The sequence below is a fragment of the Zootermopsis nevadensis genome, unplaced genomic scaffold, assembly GCF_977971745.1.
Source record: "Zootermopsis nevadensis isolate Lab colony 2312 unplaced genomic scaffold, Znev_1.0 Znev_ptg000061l, whole genome shotgun sequence".
NCBI lineage: Eukaryota > Metazoa > Arthropoda > Insecta > Blattodea > Termopsidae > Zootermopsis > Zootermopsis nevadensis.
Window position 1 is genome coordinate 22,908,375 of NW_028259192.1, and position 25,285 is coordinate 22,933,659.

The 25,285-nt window shown below is 35.9% G+C and overlaps 2 protein-coding genes across 6 annotated transcripts; one reads left to right on the top strand and one right to left on the bottom strand.

The window, feature by feature from the left end:
- Positions 1-503: 503 nt before the first annotated feature.
- Positions 504-21,330, top strand: LOC110828704 (putative tubulin polyglutamylase TTLL2). 4 transcript variants are annotated; one of them, XR_015532713.1, is made up of 8 exons: positions 7,086-7,490; positions 8,592-8,714; positions 10,274-10,377; positions 11,562-11,697; positions 11,789-12,065; positions 12,396-12,598; positions 12,815-13,998; positions 20,767-21,330. XR_015532713.1 is itself a non-coding variant. In XM_022061660.2 (8 exons), exons 2-8 carry the CDS (start codon positions 7,419-7,421, stop codon positions 13,766-13,768), a joined length of 1,869 nt encoding a protein of 622 aa, XP_021917352.2. In that variant the 5' UTR covers positions 7,089-7,224; positions 7,413-7,418; the 3' UTR covers positions 13,769-21,330. The 4 variants fall into 4 exon arrangements, 3 of the variants coding, with proteins under 3 accessions (XP_021917353.1, XP_021917354.1, XP_021917352.2); XM_022061660.2 differs by having other exon boundaries at positions 7,089-7,224; positions 7,413-7,490; positions 12,815-21,330; XM_022061661.2 differs by lacking the exon at positions 7,086-7,490 and adding an exon at positions 504-602 and having other exon boundaries at positions 12,815-21,330.
- On the bottom strand, positions 14,615-25,121 carry MTF-1 (Metal response element-binding Transcription Factor-1). 2 transcript variants are annotated; one of them, XM_022061658.2, is made up of 7 exons: positions 24,874-25,121; positions 24,407-24,630; positions 23,984-24,134; positions 23,292-23,423; positions 22,940-23,123; positions 22,168-22,375; positions 14,615-21,297 (listed from the first exon to the last, which is right to left on the bottom strand). In XM_022061658.2, the coding sequence occupies exons 1-7, from the start codon at positions 25,101-25,103 to the stop codon at positions 19,178-19,180; spliced, it is 3,249 nt and encodes a 1,082-aa protein (XP_021917350.1). In that variant the 5' UTR covers positions 25,104-25,121; the 3' UTR covers positions 14,615-19,177. The 2 variants fall into 2 exon arrangements, with proteins under 2 accessions (XP_021917350.1, XP_021917351.1); XM_022061659.2 differs by having other exon boundaries at positions 24,826-24,963.
- Positions 25,122-25,285: the final 164 nt, after the last annotated feature.

Consider the following 25,285-nt stretch of genomic DNA (forward strand, 5'->3'; position numbering starts at 1 on the left):
TTTTACAGCATAAAATGTACTGATCTTAGAAAATTCTGCTTGTATTTTGGCTGGTATTTGGGTAAAATCTAGGCTGATGCAAAATTTCTTGTGTTAATTAATTTGAAACATTAACGAACCCATTCTGACGAACATAACTTGCCACGTGGTCTTTGGTCCCTAGGTATGACATACACCATTAATAACTCAATTCAATTCTTTTTTATTAGTTAATAATAATAATTAATTAATTAATAATAATAATACTTTCTGTGACTAAAAATACGACATAAGGTTAACCGGTAATATTATTATTATGAGAAATATCGGCAAATGTTATCAGAAAAAATTAAAACAATACAGCAAATTCAAATGTTTGAATTTTTAAGGAAACGGGAATAGACTTCTTTTTTTTTTATTACAACTACTGAGGCAAAGACCATATTAAAATTATCGATAGAATCATAGCAATAGAGGAGTGATTGGAATATCTTCACCAAGTAAACTCATGATTTTTGTATTGGTGTAGCCTCCAGTTATGAAATAACTTCTGTTATGGTAACACATACGAAGTGAAGTGGGCATTAACATTAAGCATAGGCTCTGTGGACCGGTTAATTTACGTAAGTACAGTTTAAAACACTTGGTTATATTCGTTTATAAGAACTCGTTCACTTATACGCTTTACGAAGCAGCAATTATAAATCTCTATCCAGACGATAAAACTGGAAACATTAAAACTTGTATTCCCTTGCGGTGTGCATTTAGACAGAAAACGTGGATTCGATGGAGCTAAAATATCGTAGTTATTAATGACGTTTAGCAATCCTTTATGTTGCGTATTAAAGTATTTTTAACTCTGCTATGTGATCACTCTGCCGGAAATAACCTAAGTTTTTCATTCATTACGGAAGCATATTTATCTTAAAGATGACAAGTCTTCTGGGTTGTTACGCCGTGTAGTCTGGTAGACGTTTTTTTTTATTGTATCGGTCTATAAAGGGTCTTTTGGGTCATAAATATGTTTCTGAACAGATTGAACACAACTTTCAGACTGTACCTTGTAAATTTTGTTGTAATTCTGGTTTATAATATATTCAGTTGATTGTGTCTCTACTCATTCTCGGTGTCATCGGGCAGTTTTTGGTATTTTTTTAAAAAAATTTGAATCTACTCTTACATCATTTTTTTTAAAAAAGTCTTAGTCAAATTAATATTACATTGGATACAAAATTAATTATGGTCGTGCACAGGGAATCATGGGTAATTGCGTCATCAACATTCCACCTCACGATTCGAGTGGTTTTACGAATTGGAGGAAGTTAAAAATCGTGGGCTTGAAGCCGTGACCTCTTCAATAGGCCTAACATCTATACCAAATTTCATGAAAAGTCTTTTAGTGAGCACAGGCGGTTACAACGCACGAAGATTTCAGATTAGGTGAGGTACAATGACTATGAAGACGTATGGCGTAGTGGAGGTATAGCTACACTCTCTCTTGACCTTGACACTGGGTGGAGGTGAGTGGTCAGCTTCACGCCTCGGCCGCTTTACCCCCGGGGGAAAGTTGTAACGACAAACGGGTATATATCGTTTATACAGGGTGTGGCAAGGAAAAGGGACTGTTTTAAAAACTCTATTTAAATAAAGAATTTGTAGTTGTCAAATTACAAGTATGTCATCTTAAAGTGTATAGCACACACATAGCAAAGTACATACTAAATAGCTTGATGAGAAGCACCCAAGAAATACGGTTTTTTAAAATCGCCCGTTTCCCTGAACAATTCTATATTATCAATGTTTTCTTTTACAAAACCAAGCTAACAATTAAAAGCGTGATGATAGAATGCAAACTAAGTGAAAAGTATAACAAAGAAATGTAATTAACCATAGAACAATTAAAAGTAAAATAAAATTAATAAGGTCTGTGTTCGTGTTGTCAATCTATTACACACACACAGCTCCCTTATTTATTGTCTTCGGAGAAATATTCAAAGAACTCATTCATCACTGTTATATGCAGCATTCATGCTTCTAGGTAATTAACAGAGAGCATGCGTGTTTCGTAGTATATAAACTACATTTAAGTCACGTTTAAACCCTAGACTAATTCTTCGTTCAGTTTTATAGGCCCCGTAACTCAGCGTTTCACAAAAAAAATAATAAAAACTTAACTTTGTTTCGTAGTTATTTAACGACTTATTTACACTTCCATTTTGTTGATACGGAACGGTACGGAACGCCATTGTTGCAGTAAGATTTTATTTGTCACTTCAACTGCACGTGATTCTTTGCAATTCCCTGCTCTAAATAATGTTATAAAAACAATACAAATTAGGGCAACATATCTTATGACAGTACGTGCCCCCCTCCTTTTAAAATCGCAAGGAGGCAAGAGTAATGTTTACCTTGCACCTGCAATGCGGATACAAGCTGTCACGTTCCATGAAAATTACGTGAAATTACGTATCTAATGCCAATGCTGCCAACATCAACCTTGGCCTGCTTTTCAAACGAGAGTCTGTAAAAGCCTATGCCTCACTATTGCTACGGTATGAAGTGTTGTGCCTTGTCTGAGTAATTTACTCCATAAAACCAACACGTTTCTGCTGACAATCAAGATGAATGCGCCCGGAAGAGGGCTAGACGCATTGACCAAGTGAACAGAATATTTTTCATGACGTCACTATGACGTTTTCTGAATTAGTCATCGATTGAATGCAACAGATTTGCGTGCTAGCAATTAGACTATGACGTGGGTCTGTTGAACTAGATTAGCTCAAGACAAAGGTAAAATGGTAACAATAGACATCATGTCTGGGACTTCATTATTTCTGTAGGAACCAAATTACATCGCTAATTCCTTAGCTGAGGTTGTACATTCTGTTGTAAAAACGTACCTTCACGTTAAATGAGGAAGAATCTGTGCGTTGTGATTTCAAATTACCCTTTAAAAGTGTAAGATAATCTAAACATTTAAGAATTCAGTCCGTACCGCGAAGAAAACACTACACTTCACCATTACAAAGATCAACTGGTTAACGCTGTTTAAGGAAATAATCGCTGTTTACATTGAGAATCATAGTTCGTCTGATTAATATTAAAGAATTTAGTCCGTACCGCGAAGAAAACACCGCACTTCACCATTACAAAGATCAACTGGTTAACGCTGTTTAAGGAAATAATCGCTGTTTACATTGAGAATCATAGTTCGTCTGATTAATATTAAAGAATTCAGTCCGTACCGCGAAGAAAACACCACACTTCACCATTACGAATATCAACTGGTTAACGCTGTTTAAGGAAATAATCGCTGTTTACACTGAGAATCATAGTTCGTCTGATTAATATTAGAGAATTCAGCCCGTACCGCGAAGAAAACACCGCACTTTACAATTGCAAAGATCAACTGGTTAACGCTGTTTAAGGAAATAGTCGCTGTTTATTCCTAAACTAACATGAAAAGTTGCTGGTTGTTGAAGTATGTGGTACATATAGTTACCATTGGGTTTTAAAGGGTTAATCATGAAATACTAGGCACGGAATATGATCATTACCAGATTCTTCAAAGATAAAATTGATTTAGAGTTCAAGGCAGGTTTTAAAGGTCATGCAACGTCGTCCCGTGTTTTTGAAATATAAATTAATGATAAAAACGGTTATTTGCGTGCGACATGTGGTTTTACTGATTCAATTCACACACAAATCAAGATCACTTTCATTTCTGCCAAATTAGAAAACCATCGTAATAACATTTAGTCTGGCTTATTTGACGAAGTAGAATCAAATCAATTACAGAAGTGAAGCCTGGAGTTATACTGTACTATTTTGTTCTTACGTAATTGCTTTGTCGTGCATAAAGTTCATCTATCTAAATAAAACTCGTTATGAATATCAGTTACTGAAAGTTATTGGAAACAATCTGTAACTTTTCAAATATTTATATTACTTTTTCTTGTTGTAGAGTTTTCTAACTCTTTAGACAGTTTAACGCGTAAAATTTAAGAGGTTTTGGTGGGTAAAATAATGGTATTTTTAATAATATCAATTGCACTGGCAGCAATAATTGAAAGATTACTGGCTGAAGTGTTTAATTAGTGCACGTGTTCTTGGAATCCATAAGCAATTGATGTTTACAGAGACAATTAGAATGTCTGACTGTTACGGAATTTAATGTGCCATTTGCTTAAACATTTTGACCGAGGTTAACTATATACTCGCCTTCAGTCTCCATTAACTGTCACGTGTCGATTGGGCGATGGTGTTTATGGGAACTGGTTATGGGTTTTGTATAGAAAATTAAATTTCTTGAAGAAAATATCTTTGAAATTATAACATGAAAGTTTTAAGGTTTTAAAACCTGTTTGGTCTTTAAAATTTCGTAAAATGATCATAACACTTCTTGAATTATTATTGAGTGAAGGTGAAAAATTAGATATATTTTATATTATATTTATGATGGACATGTTAAAAACATTTTTTCATTATTATAAACATTACTCTTGAAACAAAAGTCCAGTGTCCCTTTACGTGACGCTGGCAGTACACTCCCATTAAGCGATACTTAAGGGAAATAACAAAAAATATAACCTTCATACGAAGTTTAATTAATTGGCTAAATCTGACATTAATATTTCTAAGAACTTTTCAGTGTTCTGTTAAAATAATGGTGTAGCGTGCAAGTGAGCGTTTGGTTTGCATAAAACTCGTAAAATTTCTTGACGAGGAAAGCGACTGTGAGTTTCAGTGGAATTAGTGTGAGTAGAAATTATAATTTTATGGCCCAACTCCTGGAAACAGATTCCCACATAAGCATTTTATTACGCTGTTCATCCACGCAGCAAACGAGGTCAAGACAGGGCACCAGTAACCTTGGTGACGCGAACAATGGCCCATGTATCATCACGTCTAAATATACACAATCCTCTTTATGTGCTTTTACGCAAGAGGATCTGTCTATCTGCAAACTTCCGATAGAAGTTATTGATATATGCATGGAAATAGAATGACACGCAATTCAAACGAAGAAACATTTTAATTTCTATTTTACCATGATGATGCATTACAGAACAAAAGGTTAAAATGTTTATATTTAGAATGAGATTAGCAGATGTTTGATTAATTCACGTGAAATGAACCACATTGCGTGGAAACCTCGAATGTACGTTATAGGTTGTGAGGAAATTATACGGCGTTTAGTATGTAGGTAAGTGTACAGTCCGCGTCGAAACATGTTAAATGTTCACCTAACTCCATGGAACTCACTTTCTTGGAAAGCTGATAGTCGCTTAAGTAGTCAATACATACTCTGCTTTTAGTGGAGTCTGAAGGGGTACGTCACTTGTGACTATATCATGCCAGATGAATCCACTCCACACACTCCCACATTATTTATCTAAGATCCGCTTTAATATTATCCTCCCTTTTACACTTAATTTCCCGTATGGGATCTCTTTTGTGTAGATTTTGAAACTATGTATTAATTTCTCACCTTTGCCATGCGTTGTACATGCTCTATACATTACATCGTACTTGATTCGATTTTCATAAAATATTTGGGCGAAGGATACAAATTAAGAATAAAAATACGGAAAAAGAGAAGAAGAGTTGGTAGTACCGTTCAGCACTTGATATTATCTGCTGCGGTTGCCTGTTACCAACGAGATTACTTTGTGTAGGGCTTCAGTTCAGATAATTGCAAAGAACCGAATCGAGTAGCGCCGTGCACATGCGGCAACTTCTCCGACACATCTGCCGAGAGTGTAGTATACTATTCAGGCTGGAGTGTTACCCGCTACAGGCCATTATAGCCTTGTATTATATTGATGTCAGAATTTTTATGACTGTGTGTGTGTGTCTGTTGTGCATAACTTATAACCGTTGCCATAGCAACTCTGTTAAGAGATTGTCGGCCGCATGGTTTGCATGACTGACCGTAAAATCACTACCTCCTGCGCTGGATATCAATTGCCATGAGGAACCTAAGCTGGAGGGAGGGGTTTTAAGAACGGTGTACTGAGGACAATATTTGGAGCTAAGGGGGATAAAGTGGCAGGAGGGCGGAAATAATTTTATAATGAGAATCTCGATAATTTGTATTTTCACAAATATACGGATGGTAAAATTTAGGAAGATGAGATGGACGGGACATGTACGGATGTTGGAGATTAAAAATGCTTACAGAATTTTTGTTGGGAAGCACGGAGAGAAAAGACTACTTGGAAGACCTAGGCTTAGATGGAAGGATATTAAACTTATTTATAGGAAACAGCGTGGGATAGTGTAGACTGGTAAATGATGATTTAATTCTTATAATATATGTCAATACAAAATTTTGTTGTTAACATAAGAAGTAAATTTTTTTGTTTTGCGATTAATATGGTAATAATTGTGGTGCTGGAGTTGACGATAGTAATAATAAAAACAGTGGGCAGATATATTCATCCGAAATAATGTTTAAAAATTATATTTTAAGAGTTCGAAGGCCCTTTCATGTTTGCAGGGATATTAAACCTCCATCAGAACATGAAATCAATACAGGTCAGGCAGTTTAAATGTGGTAAACGACTCTAAACAGCGTTACATCGGGAACTGTCAGGGTCGCTGATGTAACGCGATTATGACCTTTCACCCCCCCCCCTGCCTCCCCCCCCGCCCCCCATTGCGTGATGTACACACGTCAGGGTTGCCTTAGTTACGTGACGACATTGTTGCGCGCAGACACGTGACCCAGTGTTCGTACGTCACTTCGTAAACATCGCGTTGATTTTCCTTCCAGACTCTAATGACATTCTAATTTCACTCCTCACAAAATTGCACGCGTCATTTTTTGAGTTGTGAGATTTTAAATCAAATCTAAGTTTCTACGCAACTAATTATTATAATATTTATATCAGCGTATAATCGTGTTGGAAGTTGAACCTTACTTTCATATAAAGTTTTTATGATGTGTTTTATGGGGGGGGGGGGAGGACTTTTAAGATAATAGTCTTAGTTTTTGCTTTTTATAAAAGTTTTATATACTAAATATATTTATACTTAAAGATAAATGGAAGTAATCAGTTACACCGTTACTCTGAGAATGTTTTTATATGTTTTTGCGTGTTCTGTATTCGCGCGGCGGGGGACGAAGAACTTGCCGGAAAGGCAGAGGGGGAGTAGGCCACAAGACTGTTGGCGAAGGACAAAACGGCATGGCAGTCGGGTCCTTCAGGCCTAGGAATAAGGATGTGCGGCGACTGAGTTGTAAGTCTGATACGGGAACATTTCACGACACGAAAAAATCTTATTACTTTTAAATCTGAAAAGAAATACTCACTCAAGATATGTGAGCACATATATTATCCACTGCCAAGGGAAATGAGACTGGAATAGGACATAATTTAATATACATTAATTTATGTAAATGTCGAGTGTTCTTGAATTATCCTTAGGTTGTTATGGCTTTCGACGAAGGTCCTTTTGTGTTTAGAATAAACGATAATGGAGCAGGACCAAATCTTCTAGTTCAGGTAAGAGTTTCAGTTGTAGCGAATTAAGTACAAGTTACAGAAATCATGTAAATTTTAACAGATTTCGAAGTTTTTTTAAGCTATTTTAGTCGTTCCATACGTTTATATTTTAAGTATTAGAGCGATTTATTTTTAACCGCGTAACATTTGTTTCGCAACTCTACTAAACTATTTTACAGGCGTGTTGGCATTGATTCTGAAGACAGTTTTGTAAACTGAGGTTATCCACTTCTGTAATGAGTTTGTTTTTTTTTCTTTTTCATTGAGACAGCTGACAGTTTGGTTCACCAATCACATCACGCGAACCAAATCACGCAAAGAAAAGTTTATTGTTTCCTGTTAAGCTTCCTAAAGGACTTTATGTTTTTGCTACAGGGTGTTCTTTCTGCGAGTGGCGGACTCGAGGGTAAGAGTCGGTCGCTCTTAGCGTCAAGGGTTCGCTTCACGGCTGTGCCGTCTACAAAATTCAATGTAGACTGTCTGAATATGGACTGATAAACGACAAATTTGTAAATTAATTAATACAACTTTGTGGGGTTAGCTGTCTTTTGAAATGCTCGACCGTATAGTCTTGTTCATATTAAATAACAGTTTAGGGGTGTTTACTGGCTCCATCATCAGGGCGATCGTACCAACATAGTGTAGTTCATGATCTCGCTAAATATGACTTCCTTATACAGTGTGTTGTACTAGTGACACAAAAGTTGCTTGTTAAGATTCGTTGTTATAAATATTTTAGTTCGTCTTAAATGTATCATAATCTTCGCCCATGATTCAAAGGCAGTTTATTTGTAGAATATCAAGTGCGTACGTTGTGATATCTTAGCAGAGACTTGTATCCCTTTACACTGAAAAGAAAATTTAGTAATAAGTTTAAGGGTGAAATATGGGCACTAAATTACATACAAAATATCACTGTATCACCACACTGAATTGATACGTCTAATATAAGATTTAAGAATGTTTATGTTAGTCTTCTTCAGTCCTGAAGATGAAGACAGTATGTTCGTCCGAAACGTTAGGATCTACGTACAGGGTGTTCCTGTCCAGATGACTAACATCGATATCTGCATATCGATCGTGTTTTTTTTTATTTGATAGGTGTGCGTCGAACGAGGCTGGAGGCAGTACAGCGAATGTGGAGCGCTAAGGGACAACTGGAATCTGTGGTGGAGAAACACCGGGCTGCCACTTTCTCATTACAAACAGCTCAAGACATGGCAGGTAACACACGAATATCAAAATTCTCCAGGTTCCAGTATTGCAAACCTAACATCAAACTTTGGTGTACATAGTAACAATAATATTGGTACATGTCAATTGTCAGTTGTATTTCATGGTTTATCACGTCAAATAGCCTTAACAGATGATTTACCAACGTTTCATAGGAATCAAACATCTCCATCTTTAAAGTAAAAGTTTATACCTTAATGAAGAAGACGATCCTTTCCACCGAAACGTCGGGAGCTACTTGAAAGTCTACACCCATCATAACCCACCCTCCCAAAAAACACAATTCTTACCTGTTTTGATAATTAGTGTAGTCAGCTGTCGTCTTTGATTCACGTAGTCCAGAGTCTTGTATTGTTGACCAAGTTCTGTCAGTAACAATGGTACGAAATTTTGTAAAACGAATTTTAAAAATACCCGTACTTCAGCCTGTATTTCTATACGTATCATGTATTATCTGACGGAAGTTTGACGCACGAAAACTGACTGCAGTGTTCGATATAAATTGATACAAATACAGGCAGTTTCATTTAGGGGAGTGAAAAATGTATTCAAGCATACATCGAAATATGACAGTTAATTGATTGCCTTCATAGTAGTAAATAATTTTACGTCTATTAATTCACATTGAATGGTACCATTGTCAGGCATACTCGATTTCTTTAAGCGCTATATCAAGTATTGTTAAGCAGAGAATTATCATTTCTGTCATTGTTGCGTTTTCAATGTTAAATTCCAGTTAAGTCCACGCAAAAATAAAATAAAAACTATACCCTAATACAGGCGTTTCATAATATTTTTATTGCCTTGGTTAGAAATAAATCTTATCGTATCAAATTCAATGTTTGTCTTTGTCTGTAAGAAGATTTAACCTCACTAACAAGGCTGGGGCGAATTTCCAAGTCTCCACATATTTGTTAATATGAAGATGGCCCCAGAACCGATCACGACTTGGTGATTAAGAGAGGTACCTTCGCCAGGAATCGAACCCCGGCCGTCCAACCCGTAACCACTGACTGTGTAATTTGAATCTGATAATCAGCGTTAACCAGTTGATCTTTGTAATGGTGAAGTGTAGTGTTTTCTTTGCGGTACGGACTGAATTCTTTAATATTAATCAGACGAACTATGATTCTCAGTGTAAACAGCGATTATTTCCTTAAACAGCGTTAACCACTTGATCTTTGTAATGGTGAAGTGTAGTGTTTTCTTCGCGGTACGGACTGAATTCTTTAATATTAATCAGACGAACTATGATTCTCAATGTAAACAGCGATTATTTCCTTAAACAGCGTTAACCACTTGATCTTTGTAATGGTGAAGTGCGGTGTTTTCTTCGCGGTACGGACTGAATTCTTTAATATTAATCAGACGAACTATGATTCTCAATGTAAACAGCGATTATTTCCTTAAACAGCGTTAACCAGTCGATCTTTGTAATGGTGAAGTGTTGTGTTTTCTATGAGGTACGGACTGAATTTATAAATAATATTTATCTGAATTTTGCAGTAACTTAACGTTTAAAAATTCCTTATATTTATTTACCTTCTCAGTTCACAAATCACATCCCCAAGGGATCTTCAATATGCAGAAAGGATAATTTGGCGCGATATCTAAGGTGTATGAAAAAAATATACGGAACTATCTACGATTTTAGGTGAGTACTTAATCTAAGCTTTGTGATTATTCGTGTTGTGTAATGTTTTGATCGTTTTAATTTGGTTTAACGTAAGAATGCAATGAACAATTGTAAATGCTTTTAACGCAGTCGACAAAAGAAAGTTTTTGAACGCGCTCTCAGTGTTCCGGCCTAAGTTTTACGTAGGAATTACAATAATTGAGAATCCACTGCCATCGAAAGGGTTTGTAATTTGTGTCTTTTTCTCGTTCTAACTTCTCATTTAAAGGCTCTGCTAAATTAAAAGGACAGGTGGTTTTTTTCCCTCTTGCTTTTCCAGGATAATTCTGGGGATGGAGCATTTCTCCGTGTTCGCGTGACTACGTAAATGGCCTATATTTTTACGGTTATAGTGGGCCTATATATATATATATATATATATACATATATATATATAGGAGCGAAACCCCTCATCTGAAAATATCTTTCTTCGCCATAGTTCGGGAGAAACTGATTTTTCTACTTAACTACGTGGGCCTTAGAGTCGCTCAGGAAGTCAAATATACAGTACTCTTTATGGAACATGAAGGTCCATTACCTTATGCACAAAAGCCCGTCGCTTTGTCTTATCCTGAGCCAGATGAATCCAATAAATACCCTGCTTTATCCCCTTACCTTCAGAATCTATGGTCCAACATAGCCATTAATTGTAATATACAGGGTGAGTCAAAGTTAGGTCGCGATTTAAAGTAATTATAACTCTCAAATGAACTCGCAGATGTAAAAAGAAATGCGACGTTTCCTATCACATCCATAGTTTTTTTTTCAGTTCCTTTAAATCGATACCTAATTGCGACTCATTCTGTATTATTATCCCTATAAACTGGGTATAGCATTTTTGTTGCTATGTTAAAATTTAAATACGCTTTCAATTTTGCGATTATATAGCGTAAAATGACGATGAATTGGAAAGGATATGGAAGGAATGGTATAATTTAAAGCAGTATCCTGATATTTGCCTGGAGAGACTGAGGAAAAACACAGAACTTGGGTGGTTATAGCTGATTTTTTAAATGGAGATTTGAACTCGGGAAAGTCAGATATGAAGCGGGAGTGCCAGCTACTTGACGAGACTTCCAGTCCGAAGTGATTTCTGCGTGTTATGAAACAGTTTCATAGCTCTGAGGATTCGTATTATAATGAGATTTTAATGTTTATTTCAGTCCACTGGTTTATAACTTGCCCCTGGAGTACACTAAGCTTGTAGCAGAATTCAGTCAGGGGAAAAGCAAAGTAAATTCAGTATGGATATGCAAACCCGTTGGTCAGAGTCAAGGACGGGGTATATTCCTTTTCAAGGTAAGTTTATGAACAGCGGTATACTAAATGAGCCCCACGTGTGTGCGTAATGGACTCGCTTGGTTCTCACTTGGACTGTTAATGCTTGCAGGACCTCGGCGACCTATGTTATGATAGTAATGCTATCGTACAGCGCTACATTCAGAACCCTCTGCTCATCGGTGGCTACAAGTTTGATTTGAGATTGTACGTGTGCATACCATCATATCATCCCTTAACAGTTTATCTGTACAGGGAAGGTCTGGTCAGATTTGGCACGGACAAGTACTCGATGGCCGACCTGAACAATCCATTCTGCCATCTCACCAACAGTTCGCTCAATAAATGGGGACCAGGTTATAATGAGAAAAAGGAAAGAATTGGGCCTGGTATGTAATAGAAATATTGTTTTGTTTTTTTTGGATTGTAAAAGTTATTCGTGGTGTGAGAGATGATAAAGAACTGGAATTCTTGAAGGCGGCAGGTTTGGTAGGAAGAATTAATACATGGACAGCTCAGTCACAGGCCTGTAGACACACTACAAATCAACTTAAAGTATTTGTAATTTATTTTAAAAAATTAAAGCTAGTTAGGCCAGTGGAAGTTTTAGTTTGACATAAAACATTAAAAATTATACTCTCTACCAGACCAGTCTCTCTCATATCATCTACAGTTTTGTGCCGTATAATGTGAGAATAGTTGGACTGATACTGTTGCAGGTTGCAAATGGTCCCTGAAACAGCTGCGTCACTACTTCCACCAGACCAAAATCTCGGACTGGCTGCTGTGGCAACGGATATCTTCGCTTGTTGTCCTCACTGTTGTCAGCCAGCTCTCTGGCATCCCCAATACTGCCAACTGCTTCGAGTTCTACGGATTTGACGTTCTCATCGATTCTAGTCTCAGGCCTTGGCTGTTAGAAGTAAGACTTCTTACGTAAATTAAAATTTCATTTTGTACAAACTTGTTATTCTTCTAGGGTTGTTTATTTTTGATGTGGTTTGTCTATAAGAAATAAAAATCAGCTTGTAAGGAAGTAATACAAATAAATTATATAAAGTGAAAGGTTTTCTGGTTCATTATTAATAACCACTGCTGTTTATGGACTTCCTATGACTGCATTACTTTCTTTTTGCAGGTAAATTTGAGTCCTGCACTCGGAAATGACTGTGATATAGATCAGATTGTGAAGAAACCAATGTTGCATGATATGTTTGATCTTCTTGGTCTACCTATGTGTAACACAGGACTTTCACTCTTCACAATATGGTCCAGTTCAAGCAACGATGATCATCCAGAATCAGAAAATGAAGACTGTGAAGATGAGAACAGCAGAGAAAGGGAGGCGCAGTCTTCGGCCCTGAGCGTGGTAGCGGCTGCGAGCAGATGGAAAAGAAGGCATCAACAGAAGAATCATAATTCAACACACAGTACATCTGTACAAAGAACTAGGAAGAAAAGTGCAAGTCTTCAGACAACCAGGCATCAGAGTCTTGCTGGATGCTCAGGAAAAATAGATTCAAGTAGTAGGATGCCCTGTGGAAGAAAATCTATGACACATAGTACTGGAACAAAAAGTCCCATCAAATGTTCTTCCATTAATCAAAATATTGCTCAGAATTCTTACGCTTCAACAGCCTTAGGTTATGGTGAAGATGATGACAATAACCATAGATTAATAAATGGCAAGAATTCACAGGATTCAGATGATGCTTGGGTGCATTATAATCCGTTACTGATCGATCGCAGTAGAAATCGAACCCACGGCTTCCGCGGTCAGAACAAGTACCCGCCACCGATGTTGTGGGGTAACGGACGTGACTGGAGATCTCCTCCAGTGTCTGAAGGAAACTGGATCAGGTTATATCCTTTGGGACCCACAGCTCAGTGCACTAAGCAGGAACCACAAGAAATTCCAACAATTCCACATGGGGACAAAGAAGTGAAAAACATAGTTGCAGCTGTCCATAAGTACTCCAAAACAGCGAGGGAGATATTTAAACTTAATCCAACATTTTCAGATGAATCATTCAGTTCAAGTATGAAGCAGACACTTGGAATGACATCTGAAGTATGGTTACCTAGCAAATAAATATACATAAATGATCGGCTTCTTATATCAGAATATATTTCCTTTTCCAGTTGAAAGTGGTATTTTTGACTGACAACCCAATCTGCTGAAATCCTACGAATTGTGTGATGAAGTACTATGTCAGTGTTTAACTGGAAAAATTAAACAAAATCGTGACAAAGCAAGGTATTACCTGGGATAAACTTCAGTATACTCACCCAATCTTCAATGAGAAGCCTACCATTCTCCAGGTATGTCAGTTCATCTTTTGTCATGTAAATCCCTTATCTGAAAGATACATTACTATTGTTTGGAAACATCTTGTCTTGCTCACCCACGCTATCTTCACGCCACTCATCCTTCATTCTCTTTTAATACTTCCAAGGGCAGTGGTAACAATATGTACCACCTGCTTTAATATTCGAAAACTGCATTTTGCCCACAGAGTAAACAGAGATTATTTCCCTAACCACTTAATCATCGTCATGGAGACGGGTTGCATTTTCTTTGAGGTAGGAACTGAAGGTTTATATGTTACTCAGATGAGCTTCAGCCTCAGAAGGTTAATCATTCAAAGGTGACTCTGAATACAAGACTAGTAGGCCATGCAGGGTAACTCTTATGTTAACGTAGTGATCTAAGATTCCCGTCTCTTTTGTGACCCTTATCAATTACCGAGGATAAATGTGTCAAGTCACATTAAAAATTGCGAAATAATTGTGTCATCCTATTTTAAGGTAATATTCTGGAATTCTTTTGGAGGGAATGAGGAGTATGAGAAACATGTTATAACAGATAGAACTGGCTTTTCTGTTCTCTTAATTTATGTTAAGGTTTCTGGCAGATGTGATAATAATGGCACACCAATTTTGAGAGATCAATCTATTATACCTGTATTCTGTAACAATTGTAATTACATGATATAGCATGATACGTATATGAAAATACAAGTCCAACTGTCATTTTACAAATATTATGTTAGCTGCGAACAAAACTGCTGTTAGTGAAGTATTTCTTCCTGTTAGAACATAAGGCACACATTCTGAAAGATGTCAAGTTATTTAACTCGGTTATATATACTGCCTTCAACTTCTAAGTTGGGTGAAAAATGGTGTAGAGTTAACAGTGTATATATATATATATATATATCACTTGCCTGGTTATAAAGAGGACAGTCATTATTCACGTAATTAATGAATAATGATTAAATTTCTGAAACATCCAACTTGTTGGCATGAAAAAGGGAAGCCTTAAAGAGTCTATGAATATTATAATGACTAAGCATGTTACAACATGATGTGCTGATGTCAGACATTGAACCATGCAAATCTTAACAGTGAAATTTATTATGGTTCAAAGATAAATTTTTATTAAAGCCACAAATGAAACCCACAGCCCATTTAATCAGTAATTCCCTCACTAATTTTATTAGAAAAAAACACTTTTATATAAAAATATATTATTCGTACAAATAATAAGTTACACACAGAAGAGATCCCAATGTGAAGAAGTTCATATATTCCTGACAGTAGCACAAAAACGTCTAACGCGGACAGTTCTCAAATATACATGAAACAGAAAATAGTTTATCTGAAAAGGATGAAAATTATAACACTCAAAAGCTGTGGGTTATATTCCTGACTTGTACACACATTTTTACTGGCCTAAAATTAACATACATTTATCATGGTTCAAAGTTTAAAGCCAACAATTTTTTTCAATTACTGAAGTAACCAAAATAAATATACATATTAAATTGAATATCACCTTTCATCCATAAAAAATAAGTAATCAGTTTTATTAAATAAATAATTTTGATGCTGTACTGTATCAGAACATCTAACACATGTGATTATAACTATAAGTTCTGAACAACTGATTGCCATAACATCCAGAAAACAGAAGCATCAATATCAGGGTCACTTTCAGGCAATCGTGAGCCCTCGGAAAAATACAATTTTGGGCTCTTCCTCTCCTTTGCATTTTATAAACAAAAAATACCTTACAAGTTTACACCAGTAAAAAATTAATTTATATTAACAAAAGCATAAAGGACAGTAAAACATCAAAAACACATCTAAAAATTATTTTGGTTTAAAATTATTTTTTGGAGCAGTACCAAACATTTTACAAATTCAAATTGGAAGTATGAAATAGGTAATGTACTAAAGAAAAATAAAAGCGTGTAGTTTGTCTATCGCCCAGACACGTGAATCAAACTTACAAACCGAACTAGCCTTTGGAATCCCACAAATAATGTATGCATGCTACTGACATCTGGCACAATTAATGGAAACACAGACTAAAATTTCCCAAGTGTGTTGAGATATTCTGAAACAGGTTAAGAAGGGTTAAATACACAAAGCAAAAAGCTCATGTGCTGTGGAACTCTAAAATCAGGGGCTCTGGGCAGCTGCTCATTTTGCCCATTGCTTAAATCAGCCGTGATACGTGGTGTTTCATTAACTGCTATAACCAAGAGTATAACAGAATTATATGAATCTATTAATTTAATGAACAGGACATGACTCTTCCTGCATAAGACATTATGCTGTATGCACATTTGAAAATTACAAATTAATGTTATATATGACAACTATAATTTATCTTTGGCACTAAAATGGTAGTAATATTATAGCACATACTAAGGCACACAGAACAAGGGTATTAATACATTCTTCTGCAAACATTCTTGCTTTTTGTTCTTCATAATAAGGTTACAAATGTATTTCTGTCAGTAATAATTTGGCTTTGGATGTTCAGGCACCAAAACTGTTCATTATAGGCACTTACAGCAGTAGAGAAATTAAGTGACATAAGATACATAAAATCTGGTATTTACGCAAGTGGTAAACATGTGGGCACTGATACTTAATTGTTCTCTCCAGAATTAAAATGTTATTTTTTTATGAAAACCCTTAATTTATTTCGAAAAATTTGAATAAAATAAACCTTAAAATTACAGCACTATCAACATTTATGACCAACTATGAAGAATGCCTGCAGAAAACCTCTACAAATCTGATAAATTTGTTTCTCCTTCAAACAAATTCACACTGTCCACATTAAAACTTAACACGCATAGATAAACTCTATTTTAAACTAAACAGTCACATTATGTAACAGAATATAAAAAAGCATTTTAACAAAAACATATCTTTGCAAGTTGATAATATCTTCAAATGAGCACATTTTTCTGAATTAGTACAAGCATGTCTTGTTTGGCTTATTTCATCTTCCTTTGCTGTTCGTTAATGAACAGCTCTGCCAAATGACTGTCGGTTCTTTTAACTGCCTGGTTGATGCAAGCATAATTTTCGTACATTATTAAACAACAACTAATTTGAAACACAAATTTAGAAGTTAGATCAGGGAGCTTTCCAGCTTTGTAATACAGAGAATTCTGGCACTTAAGAAATGTCGTAAAATTACAAATTTAGACCTGCAAGTCAAAACAGTAAATATACATGCTTTGAATATAACATATGTATGGAAATATATAAAGATAAATTTTATATTCTTGGATTGAAAATGGATATCATAAAATTGTATTTACTGTATCACAGATAAAAGGCAAAGTGAGAGGTATATTGAAATGTATTATTTTCTATTTTGAATTCTTCACTGGTCTTGCAGTTCATTCAATACAGATACAATTCTAATCATACTATAGATATTACATTAATTTTCCATTATACTAAATGCAGTGCTCATGCACTTGAAGAATGGGTTGTTCCCAGTATCCCAGTATTATACTGAATATTCATTAAACTAAAACATGTTGCAATTAAAAGCTGTTAAACTAGTGATATCTTTACTTTCACATTTAGTACTGTGAGCCATTTTCAAGGAAATTGATAGTTTTTGTTTGAACATTTTGTAAAAGTGAGGTTATGTTCAGTTAATACAAACTGAAATTAAATTCAACCCACACATCTAAGTGTAGAATTACAATACCAAATTTCACGGCATGAATAAATATAGTCTCCTTCCCTATACTTTGTGAACAAAAAAATTACAGTCCTATTATGTAAATGTAAGTGGTTCTTGATAAAATCTGCAGTCTTGGATTGTGTAACATTCCATTCTCCAACAGACAGTCATCAAAAGTTCATAATCCCAAAATATCATTTGAAAATAAAAACTGTTATTTCAAAATTTAAATGACCCTTAAAAATCCACTGGTAACTATATGTACCACCTGCTTTAACAATCAACTATGGTAGGTGGGAGAGAAAAAATCACCTGGTGCCATTGATGGTCCACTGTATTATATGTTGACAAAAACAAAACTTTGTTTTCTACCACTAGAAAGGTGATTTTTTTCATACAGAGAAAAATTGGTATAAACTCATTTAGCCTTTGATTTACCATTACATGTAATTACAGCTCAGATTAACAATATTGCTACATGACTAGCATTTGAAATATTACTTCCATTTTCAGGTCATCCAACATTATTTTTATGCTTAAAATCATCGCTGGTGCACGATAATACATCAATATGCACCTCTAGCTACATATCACACCAAGAGTATGAAATTATAGGTACTATCTGTGTTAATGCAGTAAAGCACATTTACACACCAAAAATAACACTGAGACTTACTTTGTACTGTTGTTTACTTTCATGGTAACAAACAGTTTCACATACATAGTGAATTTTTTCTTTTAATTTTGTCAACAAATCTATTGTAATGAAAGATGCAGCAGAAAACAGAATCTGTATTCACCCAGAGATGATATTTTAAAAACTGGTAAAGACCATTCAATGCATTGTCCCAACAGTCAGTTCTCATAACATCAACCTTGAGCAATCAATGATCAATCTTCACTATTCAATAATTTTAATTGCGTTGGTTTATAAAATGTGTGAAGATTGCACTCATAAAATAACTGGATCAGCCACCAACATTTTATGGTCATAAGAACAGATTGAATACGTACAAGCTTTCGGATTAGATCAAATAGAGAGGATACGCTTAAGGAGACTTGTAGAAAAATCCTTAAAGACTGGAGGAATACTGAATGCAGTGACACTTTTTAATGAGCCACTGTCTTGAATATTTCTGTATTCCACAATCAGGCAATGATAATGCAGGTTTAAGACAGAAACCATTTTACATTACAAATATGTGTTTTTGGAGGTTAGAACAACAATTTTATTCGAATTGTATACAAACAGGCGATGAAACAATTTAATGTCAGTAATTGTATAAAAGTGGTATCTGTCAAACTCAGCTAATGAGTTGAAAAATGAATACAAATTGTCATGCCCTGGCAACAACATTATAAATGTGAGAGACAGATGATGTGAACAGGAAGGGACTTTTAAATATATAAATACTGCTTTCCAAGTTTAAAAATGTAAGATTGAATAATCTGTACATATTAAGTGTCTCAGTTTGAGCTTCAGTATCATTCTTATATTCATTTATGTTTCCCAGAGCAGCAAGAAGACTTTACTGATGAAACCTGTAAAGCTAAAGCTCGTAGGGAATTTTCAGCACCAGAACAGCAACCTTTGTCTATTAACCTTCTGAGCTGTTCCAAAGTTTTAAGGCACACAACTACACAACATGGCTCTCTGCTGTTCGTTCCATTGTTATTGCTCTCTGCATCACAATGTGAGGTCTTTTCTTTGGCATTCTTGCCACAACACTCACAACTGCCAGATAATCTACTGCTATTCATTTCTGTGTTGTTATTTTGCGAGTTGTGGGATTCACAGTGATTCTGCGTCTCGTCTGATGGAAGAATGTGTGGAACTATAAGAGTATCTACATTGCATCCCGCATTTTGCCAATTGTCCAAATTGTTTGAATAATGTGAATGGTTACTTTGTGCAGATCCGGTCGACTCTGTTAATGCGATATTATCTGCGGTCTGAATCGAGCTGTCCGTGGCGTAATGCGACGATCCAACTTCTACACCCACAATCTGATGAGCAATTGGCTCATCAACACCACCACTTGTTAACATATTTTCATGATCACATAAACTGATACTGTCGCTGCACTGATTTCTAATTTCTGCAGTTCTACTTACTTCATTACCAGAGGACTCTGTGTTAACTTTGAATGCTCCTAATTTCTTATTTGAAACATTTTTCTTTCTTTTTTCAGTAGTAATGTTATTGAATGACACTTCTGGAATATGTAACACATTTTCAGTTCCTGTTTCAGCATTACACGTTTGGCATTCTTGCTGAGATGGATCACATCTACATGGACTACACTTACAAATATCTGCATCTTTTGCGATATCTTTTAAAACACCCCTCAATTCTCCTCCTTTTTCATAATTTTGAGGATCTTTTGCACTGGACACAGCGTAAAGAAACTGACTAGTAGGCGTGACTAGATTCAAATCAGACTCGTGCATTGTAGGGTTATTATGAGGAGATGAAGACCAATTATTTTCTTCATAATCTTTACCTAATGGAGGTGCTCCACCCGCACAGTTACTAGACGGAGAAGGGTCTATACCATTAACCCAAGATGATTTAGAAGAATCTGCAGTGATTACTGAAGGTACTGAGTGTGATGGAGATACTGTATCAACTGTATTGTTCAAAGATGCTTGATCTTTATCTGGATCAAGAACAACAGGAGCATCTTGAACATGCAAAACAATTGTTGAATTTTTCATTTCAATAACATCCGGTGTGTTTTCAACTTGGTTAGGATCTACAGCGGACGAATTCATGAAAGATGTGAGATCATTTGGAAGGTTCATGTTACTCAAAGATGGAGATGTAAGATACAAAATGTTTCCAGATGTTTTACTGCCAGTTTCCGATACATTTCCTATTTCTACAGATGACGCAAGCTGAATATCTTGTATTTGTCCCGATGCAGACAGAAAACTTAAAATCTCGGCAGCCCTAACACCAGAAGCTTCAAAAACATTGCTTGAAGATGGATTTGTTTCATTAGACACTGATGCTGTTAACTGTATACCCTGAATCTGACCACTAGCAGAAAGCAACCTTAAAATATCTGTTACTTGTTTTCCAGACTCAAGGCCTCTTATATCAGGGTCATCAAAGATTTCAAAAGAAGTAGCAGGTGAGGATGGTAACAGTTCATCATTTGTAACCATTTGGCTGGAATCAATGATATTGGAAATGACCGTGGAATCCGGAGCAGTGCTTTCACCTGCTTCTGCTGGTGCCATCTGCAGAGCCTGCTTTCCTTCATCACCGGAACAAAGGACTGAAGTACTAATTACTATGCTGTTAGTAATGTCTTTATTATTCTTAAGTACTTCCTGCAAAGTGGGTGTTGGTGTCAGGTATGAAATGTCAGACATCTGTGGATCGCTCAGTGCAGTGTTTACCGACGGCCCCGGCACAGTCTCGGCTGAAGAGCGGGGTATAAATGTTTGTGCCACGGCCGTGGAAAGACTAACCCCCGCAGGACTTGACTGGGGGTTGCTGCCATTTACCATTGGTGGGACACTTGTTAATAAACCTTCAACTTCCATTAAATCAGCATTTTCTTCGTGTGTCGCATGTAGACTGATTTCAGTAAATGGGATGAAAAATGCTGTTGAATATACAAAAAAATGAGGTTAAACTAGTGACGTCAATGTTTTCTAAAATGTTATCCAACATGGCAACCTTCCTAATCCATACGTATGTTATTCAAGTGTGCTGTATCAAAAGCGAAGTTAATTAAAGAAGACTTCCCAGGAAATCAGCCACATAAGCAGGGAGCACGTTTTGAACATTTTGGACACTGCCTCTACCTCCTTCATTCAGGACTGATATGAGAGGTGATGTAGCTGTCTTTTGCACGTGCACGTGTGCGTGTTGCTAGTGTAGTGTAGTCTTCTTGTCCACAAATGGGCAAATATGAGAACAGTAAACAACATACTTTAAAAATATTTTTTGGAGTTTAAGCAATAATGCCCGTGGCTTAAGTACAGTGAGTACGCACATGACTCTACCCACTGTTCTTACACTGGCATGTTTCCAAAGAAGGAAATGAGACTGCACGAGCTAATGACGTGTGTGTGTGAGTATGTATGTACAATGTCACCCATCACATCAGTCACTTTTAATGGAGGCAGATTCTCTGAAATGTTGGCAATTCACTACATACTGATGTGGCTGATTTCCCCAGAAGACTTGAGACTTCACTGCATTTAACTGCTGAGAAAGCTTCAAATCTCATAAATTTAATCTGTGTACAATGAGCTGTGAGAATGATCACGAACAAAGTCACAAGAAATCGATGAAGACAATTATGGTCCATCAGGTACCAACCTGAATTAATGCAGCAATCGCACTGCATAATCAATACACCACGAAAAATATCTTATGTGAATGGAACTAGTTAATGCTTGAGTTAAACATACATACAAGAGCCATCTCCTGTTGAGACGTTCTGTTGTAATGTATAAAATAGATTTACCTTGTATGTTATCGTCTCCTGGTATTGTAGTCATAGGTCCTGAATCTGTTATATTCACATTATTACATTTACTTGTGTTAGGTTCATTCGTCATAACTTCATTATCTCCTAAGGGGTCACCTTCAACAAGAGGATCGTCTTTTTCGAGTGGATCGTCAGCATCTTCATTTTCATCTCCTCCTCCATCAGATGTTTCTGCATCTGCAGCCTAATGAAGGTAATAAAATGTTAATTTGTATTTTTTTCAACCCCCCTATGGTCTGACATCTGCAGATACTATTTGACCATTACAAGTAACCATACCTATATCGCTGTTAGGTACCCGCTCACTTTAAAAATAGGTTAGGTTAGGTTAATGTGTGTTTAAATGACATATATATTATTATATTATATAATATATTATTATATTTTATTTCAATAAATGACAAATTATTATATTTTATTTGGATATGCATGAGATGTTAATTGTTGTTACAACCTGCCTCCAGAGGCCAAAATTCGCTTATAGATTTTAGAATCATTTTAAAAATATCGCCGTTATCATTTGTATGCCGCCACATGAACTCAGCTAAATATGAATCCAGATGATGTCGGGCCGTGCCTCTGTTTTTTATTCCGCCATTTAGTTGTTCCCCATAGTCTCTCTATTGTTTGGGTGTGTGCACCGGATGAACAAAGTTTTCCGTCCAACCCAAGTCCAGACATTTGACTCCCCCGTTTTGTGTCCCGATAACCAACAAGTACCCACTGTTATGATGTTTATAACACTTACTTCTTCATTGTTGTCACCAGATTCATGAAGCTTGGAATGCGACTTCAGACTATTTGAAGTTGCAAATGCTCGTTCACAGTCTGAGTGAGAACAAGGATAAGGGCGTTCACCCGTGTGGGTACGACTGTGTGTCTTGAGGTGATGACTTGCTGTGAATGCCTTTCCGCAGCCTTCCTCTTGGCATCTGTCGGTGTACGGAAAATGATAAACTTTTAGTCAGTCAACATGTTGACATCAATGGGGTGGAAGGGGGAAACTAACATTTGTCATTATAAATCTCAGATTTCATAAACATAACCTTCATAATTTACCACTCTGTGTGTCTGCGTGTAACAATCTGATGAACACTTACTTGTAAGGCCTCTCCTGGGTATGAGTTCTCACATGCTTCTTTAGATCACTGAGAGTTGTAAAGAATTTCACACAGCCCTGTGTTTCACAGTTAAATGTGTTGCCATTGTGTAGACGCTGATGTGCTCGTAATCTAAAACATTGCGCAGAGCATAACGATGATATTTTCCAGCATAGTTTTATTTTCAAAATGGGAAATATAAGCTTACATGAGCACCTGACACATGTTCCGTTCTAATAATTTTTAATGACTGATAAACTTTAATAAAACTCCATATGAAGATCATGCCACTGGTGACTGCCAAGTCCTATGAAACATTGTGATTGTTCACTTCCTTTTAAGCTTTCTGACCAAAATTTTGTACGCATTTCTCATATCAACCACGAGTGCCACACGTAGTCTGGTAGATATGACCAGTGTTTCAGAGATTTGTTTCTTGCTCATGACAACACTAACCAGGAAATAAAGACATAAATAAAACGATTAATAGGAAAGTAAGAATAATTACAATAAAAAACTGTAAGATTGGGACTTGAAATGCATTAACTAATTTAGAAGTGAATAAATTAAAATGAATTACATATATAAATGAACAGACCACTAAATATGAAACTAGAAGCAAACCTCTGGAAAGATGTGAAAAACACTGGTTCAGTCAAACAATTCATACTATCAAAAAGAGAAATTCTTACCTGTAAAGTGTATTAAAAGCCTTTTCACACCCTTCATGGTGGCATTCAAATGGTTTCACCTTCGTGTGGACTCGTATATGTATTTTTAAACTGTACGATGTAAGAAAAGCTTTTCCACAACTTGGTTCAGAACATCTAAACCTGAATTCACCTGCAAGTATTAGCAAAAAAAATATGCAACGTTTTATGTCAAATGACATTACTACACAATAATAAGCCAAGAATTTTAAAATAACCATGTGGTCATCAGAAATCAATGTTACATAATATAGTGAGGATGTGAGGTCCTGTGCTTTAGTAACATGGAGTCTCTTGACACTGAGAGGAGTAGAAGAAAACTATCTCACTCACACAATAATGAAACTATTATCATCTTCAGATATACAGAATAGATGAAATGATTAAAATACATGTGACACATACCCTTGTGTGTCTTCATGTGTGTCCGTAAATTCCCCACTGTACTGTAGGTGCGACTGCAACCATCATATTCACATCTGTACCTTTTAATTTCCTTCTTATTTGTGGTTGGATCAGTTGCTTCAATTGTGATTGTAGCATGAGATGGATTTTCTGGCATAGATCCTGAATTACCAGGGTTGATATGCATATAAATCTGATCTGAACTAATTGTATGATGAATATACCTAAAACACAGCAGGAAAACAGAGTAACTATACTGAAATGACTGTTATTCATATATATTTTTAATTAACCTTTATTAAAGGAGCGTGCCTGGATAAAACAAACACGTATATTTTAAAAGAAATTTACGATTAAGGTTAGGTCAACAAATATTCTTAAATTTAAATACACTTCAAGGCAAACAGAACATTTTTCACCGTGTATCGAACGGAGACAACAATTTCCATTACTTTCTGTAGCTTTACCCTGCATTTTCATCGTGCCCTTCAAGTTTTCCGATGTAACTGGATGATTCAGGATTGTTTTCATCGCACAATCTAGAAGTTGTATACACTGGCAATTGTTCAAATACTCTTCCGAATGATGGTACATCAAAACTATCTTCCATACATTGTTGTATTATATTATCAAGGGACGTGTCATTACGCCCTTCTTCGTTTCCTAGTTGATATTTCACATCTGACCATGTCGCCATACTTTTGGCGATATTATCGATACAATGTGAAGCGATATCGATATTGACGTTGTTTTGACCTTTTGCAAATAACCAACTTAAAGAATTAAATGTAATGATAAACTCTTTCAAATTTAATGGACATGGTGTGTAGAAGTAATTACGAAACTATGCAGGCATATTAAAGAGTGTCTATTTGAAAC

What these genes read in the sequence shown, in the direction of transcription:
- LOC110828704 (XM_022061660.2), top strand. Translation starts at nt 7,419, where the DNA reads ATGGCTTTCGACGAAGGTCCTTTTGTGTTTAGAATAAACGATAATGGA. An exon ending in GACCAAATCTTCTAGTTCAG is followed by an intron (nt 7,491 to 8,591) that starts GTAAGAGTTTCA and finishes TTTATTTGATAG; the next exon opens with GTGTGCGTCGAACGAGGCTG. An exon ending in TCAGGCCTTGGCTGTTAGAA is followed by an intron (nt 12,599 to 12,814) that starts GTAAGACTTCTT and finishes TTCTTTTTGCAG; the next exon opens with GTAAATTTGAGTCCTGCACT.
- MTF-1 (XM_022061658.2), bottom strand. Translation starts at nt 25,103, where the DNA reads ATGGCGACATGGTCAGATGTGAAATATCAACTAGGAAACGAAGAAGGG. An exon ending in ACACATGAAGACACACAAGG is followed by an intron (nt 24,135 to 24,406) that starts GTATGTGTCACA and finishes TAATACTTGCAG; the next exon opens with GTGAATTCAGGTTTAGATGT. An exon ending in CTGGTGACAACAATGAAGAA is followed by an intron (nt 22,376 to 22,939) that starts GTAAGTGTTATA and finishes TACCTTCATTAG; the next exon opens with GCTGCAGATGCAGAAACATC.